Source organism: Pituophis catenifer, unplaced genomic scaffold, assembly GCF_029215685.1.
Source record: "Pituophis catenifer annectens isolate HBS135680 unplaced genomic scaffold, rPitCat1.0.hap2 SCAF_13, whole genome shotgun sequence".
Lineage (NCBI taxonomy): Eukaryota > Metazoa > Chordata > Lepidosauria > Squamata > Colubridae > Pituophis > Pituophis catenifer.
This window is the reverse complement of record NW_027256893.1, coordinates 10,405,304-10,410,841: the sequence shown is the minus strand read 5'-3', so window position 1 is coordinate 10,410,841 and position 5,538 is coordinate 10,405,304. Positions and strand designations below refer to the sequence as shown.

Below are 5,538 nucleotides of genomic sequence, written 5' to 3'. Positions count from 1 at the left end.
TCACCACTGGCCCAAGGACTCTAATTGCCAGCTTCCTGTTATAAATGCAGCTGTCCCAAGGGCCTATTTACTAATACTCATTTCTTCCAAGGGCTGCAAGTTAATCTTGGGTTAACAACCCTGATGCACTGAATGTCCAGACCTGACAGGAAACGGGAGTCCGAAGGAAGGTGTTCGTTATTCTAAGAACAACAGGGCACTTCATGATGAAGCCCGATGAGACACTTCATTCATTTTGTAAACAAGAAGCAGAGCCAATTCGTCATGGCACTTTTTATAAAGGTAGCCAAGGGCAGTTCTACTGGGATGGGAACTCTCCGAATTGCTAACTGGCTGTTCTTGTTCACCGTCTGAAGAGACATGAAGCCTGGAGGGTGTCTGATTTTCCTTTTCATGGGCATCGTTTTGCTGGATCTCGTAATTGGCCAAGCTCCCCCCTTCAAGACAAATAAGCACACCAAGCGGAGACTCAAAGGTAAGTGATGGAGCCACAGAAAGGTGAAAATGTCAGAGGATAATATTGTTTTGAATTACACCCCTGGGACAGGGAATTTGAGAACTGGAGAATGTCAATGGATTTTCTGGGTCCCTCTTTATAGCTAAAAGAATGATATGGCATCTTTGGAAAGATAAACACATGGCGCATTTATTCAATGAGTTGAAGTACTGGTTATGCTTTCTTCCTATGAGTGGATGGCCCTATAGATGTAGATATTGTATGAATAAATAGAAGGAACCATGGGACTCATTTTGTACAAAGTGCAGTAGGTTTTTAAAACTATGATAGTCATATAAGTGTTTATATATCTGTCTCTTTCTCTCTCTCTCTAATCTCTTACTATCTATCATCTGTCTGTCTGTCTGTCTATCTATCTATCTATCTATCTATCTATCTATCTATCTCTATCTATCTATCTCTTACTGTCTAGCTATCTCCTATATATCTGTCCATCTCTCTCTCTCTCTCTCTCTCTCTCTCTCTCTCTGTTTATCTATCTATCTATCTATCTATCTATCTATCTATCTATCTATCTATCTCTTACTATCTATCTCCTATCTATCTGTCTCTCTGTGTGTGTGTGTCTATCTATCTGTCTGTCTGTCTGTTATCTATCTATCCATCCATCCATCCATCCATCCATCCATCCATCCATCCAATCTATCTATCTATCTATCTATCTATCTATCTATCTATCTATCTATCTATCTATATCTATCTATCTATCTATCTATCTATCTATCTATCTATCTATCTATCTATCATCTATCTATCTCTTACTATCTATCTATCTCCTATCTATCTGTTTATCTCTCTCTCTCTCTGTCTATCTATCTATCTGTCTGTCTGTTATCTATCTATCTATTATCTCTTATTGTCTATCTATCTCCTATCTATCATCTTATTTTATTTATAATTAAATTTAGATCTATCTATCTATCTATCTATCTATCTATCTATCTATCTATCATCTATCTATCATCTATCTATCATCTATCTATCTATCTATCTATCATCTATCTATCATCTATCTATCGTGTAAACACATACAAACACACACATACAGTATTCCATACGCACATACAAAAAACACACTTGAATAACGTTTGTGTTAGATAATTATCTATAGAATTGTAACTCTTTATTATTGTACAATGGTCTGATTCTAAAAAGCTATTTAAGAGCAGGCAGGCATCATGCTGCATCAGTCTGCAACTTTAAATAAGTTTTTTAGGATTATCTTGCTATGATTTCCACTCCTGTATATAATGAAGAATATAAAAATGTAATCATATATGCGCCTACACATGTAGTATATGTGTGTGTGTATAATTTATATTTGCTGATAAAGAAATAAAGGGAGACTTTATGCGACTGCTTGAGGGCTCCTGGATTGGAGCTGAAAGGTGAAAGGGAAGCAATAGGCTCCCTCCTATATTGGGGTAGACCAGGTGCTGCGACAGAAAAACAATATACATATACATATACATATACGTATGTATGTATGTATGTATGTATGTAAGTTTTCACGGATATATATGTGTGTACAGTTAATATCTCGGGTTTCTTCCTGTGTAATGGCAAACATATCTGTGTAATGGCAAACATATTGCTGCTACCCTTCTAGGGATATGTTTGCCATTACACGGGAAGAAATCTGAGATATTAACTGTACACACACACACACACACACATATATATCTGGATTCAAACAATATTAATATTTCAATGTTAATAAATGTACTAATCTGTATATTTCTACCTATTTAAGAGAAAAATGGTGACCTTAAGAGCCAAGTTGAGAAGCTTTGGAAAGAGGTAAATGCACTGAAAGAAATGCAAGCCTTGCAAACAGGTAAGTTCTGGTGTGGTTTTTTTTTTACCTCCAGAAAAGGCTGCGAGAAGCATCCTTCTCCATGATCTATTTTTCAGTAGCTACCTGAAGTTAACTACTGGTAGAGTTTTAATATGGGGAAGGGGAGAAGACTATGGCAAATATGATTTCATTTCCTGTTGCACTAAAAGCTATTCATACTGTGAGAGGCTGAAAGGTGATTTAAAATACCCTTGAAGAATCCCTGGTCTGGGACTTGTTTGCTAAGCACTGAGTTGAATTTGCTTTGGCAGATTACAAGACTAAATCAATGGAGGCTACAGATCTTGCCTTCCGTGAACAGCCAAGGAGACTCCCAATTTCCTGCTAGTTCTGCCCACTCTGATGTCAATATAGACACTTCTTTTCTTTTGTGGTGTACTGTGAAGCCAGTGAGGTGTACCAGAAGAGGCTGTTTTTCTTCAAGCTGAAATAGTACAAATAACACTCCCAAGTTGCTTTCATCTCCTCCACCCCTTCTATACTGCCTTCAAGACCAAATCTTCTAATAGAGGAATAACATGGCTCTGTAGATTTACAGATTTACAGAAGCTGGAAGGATTGGGATTCAATGTATGTTTTGCAGGCAGAGCAGACTTGATGTCAATGCCCATCTGCTCCAAAACATCCATCTTTGGTACTCAAAAGGACCTCTGATCCCCCCCTCCAGTATCATATTTAACTTCTTAAGAATATCTCTGGGTCCATAATGTCTATCTGCAAGGGACGTGGTGGCTCAGTGGCTAAGATGCTGAGCTTGTCGATCAGAAAGGTCGGCAGTTCAGCGGTTCGAATCTCTAGCGCCGCATAATGGAGTGAGCTCCCGTTACTTGTCCCAGCTTCTGCCAACCTAGCAGTTCGAAAGCACGTAAAAAATGCAAGTAGAAAAATAGGGACCATCTTTGGTGGGAAGGTAACAGCGTTCCTTGTGCCTTCAGCATTTAGTCATGCTGGCCGCATGACCATGGAGACGTCTTTGGACAGCACTGGCCCTTCGGCTTTGAAATGGAGAAGAGCACCGCCCCCTAGAGTCAGGAACAACTAGTACTCACATTTCCTTTACCTTACTAATGTCTATCTGCACTCTTTTTAAAAAGCAAGATATAGCCAGGACTTTACTTGGAAATATTCTCACTTGCTTGAGAAAAAAAGAGGAGATAAACTGGGGACATATATAGTATCCAAATGTAGTCATTAATTATGCCTTTATGCATTTCCCTTTCTTCCTCACCCATCCTCAACCCTGGCAAACAGAGGATAAGTATTACTCTGTTCACATAATACTCTTAAAGTGAATACTGAACTGATTTATTTTCTGGGTTCGTACTGTCCATTGAAACTTAAAGTAACCGAACAGTAGTACACTAAGCCAAAAAATTGGCTATTACACTAAGCCAAAAAATCCTAATTGAAATTGACATTCCCAAGTAAATATGTTGTGAATGAAGCTATTAAGTCTTTTAACTGTGCTTAAATTCCATTAGTGAATGGAGCCAGTAAACTAGTGGAATAATCAGGAAAAAAATCCTGAAAATAATGGAACAGTCTATCTACAGAGTTATGAGTTCTGCATCTCTTAATGTTTTTTTTTTTAAAGAGACTAGACAATACTTTTTAGGAATGGTTTAATTGGTTTTTCTGAATGGCTTGATTGGTTCCTCCAATGGCTTAATTGGTTTTTCTCTTTTCTCTGTGATGATTCTGATTGTGGTGGTGATGATTTATCGTGGTGATGGAAGAGGGATTAGAGATCAGATTGGAACTAGTGAGTGTTTTTAACTTGGTGGGGGGAAATGACTTCAATAAAACTTGTATATAAAGTATAGTTGGGATAATGGAAAACATTTTTTAATTGTACAATTTTAACCCCAGACGTCTAATGAAGCAAAAATGAAGGAGATTTGGAAGGGCTAAAAAGATTTTTTTTTTTAAATGACAGTGGGTTAAAGAAGAAAGAACAGTGATGTTACTATCCCAGGCAGCTTTAAAATGGGCAAAAATATGCCTTCTATCAAAAAAAAATGCCACCTATTCATAAAATCGAGCTTGTGTCAGCGTTGGAAGCCATATTAGGCCGGAAGCTTCCATGCTGCCACCTTCTCCTGTGTGGGAAAGTAGGAGGGGGGATTTAGTAGAGGGATTGTCTGTAGACATAATAGCATTCTTCCTGTCAGTCAAGGACGATCTGCATCTGGAGAAGGAGTGGTTGGAGTGATGTCTCGAGATGAGATGGTGGTTGATTGGAGCATGTGATCGACTGAGAAGTGAGGGGATGGTTTTGGGGGTTTTGATTTACTGACCTTTCAGATTCGGGTTTTTTCCAGATGTGCCAGTTTACCTATTCTAGTAAAGAGAATGTTGGAAAATGCTTGCTTCTGCATCTTTACTCGGAGTTGGGGTTTTCTGGAACGCTCACTTACTAACCGCTTTGCTCAGCAATGGAAATTTTGGTACCAATCTTGGTTATAAGTTGAGGACTCCCACTATTCCCTGTGTGCTTTTCATTACATTCACAGTCTGCCTTCGTGGAACAAAGATCCACAAGAAATGCTACCTGGTCTCTGAAGGTGCAAAACATTTCCATGAAGCCAATGAAGACTGCATTGCCAAAGGTGGGACCCTAGCTATTCCCAGAGATGGAGATGAAACCACAGCCCTGAGAGAGTACAGCAAGAAGAGCTTGCCAGGGGTGGCAGACTTTTGGCTTGGCGTCACTGACATGGTAAACGAAGGCAAATTTGTGGACGTCAATGGAATGGTCCTGAATTACTTCAACTGGGACCGTTCACAACCCAACGGGGGGAAGCGTGAGAACTGTGTCTTGTTTTCTCAGCCAGGTCAAGGGAAATGGGCGGATGAGGTTTGTCGTACCATTAAACGTTATATTTGTGAATTCCTGATCCCTTAGACCTCTTTCCAACCATGGCTGTTGGAAGGTGTGCTGAAATGACAGCTTGCGAGATTTGCCAACCTTGAGGAAAATATCTATTGCAAAATTCTGGGAGTGAAGTTCTTAGCCGCTCATGGTTGGAGGGGGGAAAAATGGAATTATCACAGATAGGCAGTTGAGTTGCAGTTTCTGGAGCTTTTCCTGAGATTAGCTTGCTGTTTGAACGGATTTGATGTGCCTTAAATTGTAGCAGATGTACTCCTAAGATCCCTTGTC

General features: G+C 39.3%; 1 protein-coding gene across 1 annotated transcript; it reads left to right on the top strand.

Moving 5' to 3' along the window:
* Positions 1–360: 360 nt before the first annotated feature.
* Positions 361–5,280, top strand: CLEC3A (C-type lectin domain family 3 member A). The gene is made up of 3 exons (XM_070952980.1): positions 361–475; positions 2,271–2,354; positions 4,889–5,280. The coding sequence occupies exons 1-3, from the start codon at positions 361–363 to the stop codon at positions 5,278–5,280; spliced, it is 591 nt and encodes a 196-aa protein (XP_070809081.1).
* The last annotated feature ends 258 nt before the right edge of the window (positions 5,281–5,538 follow it).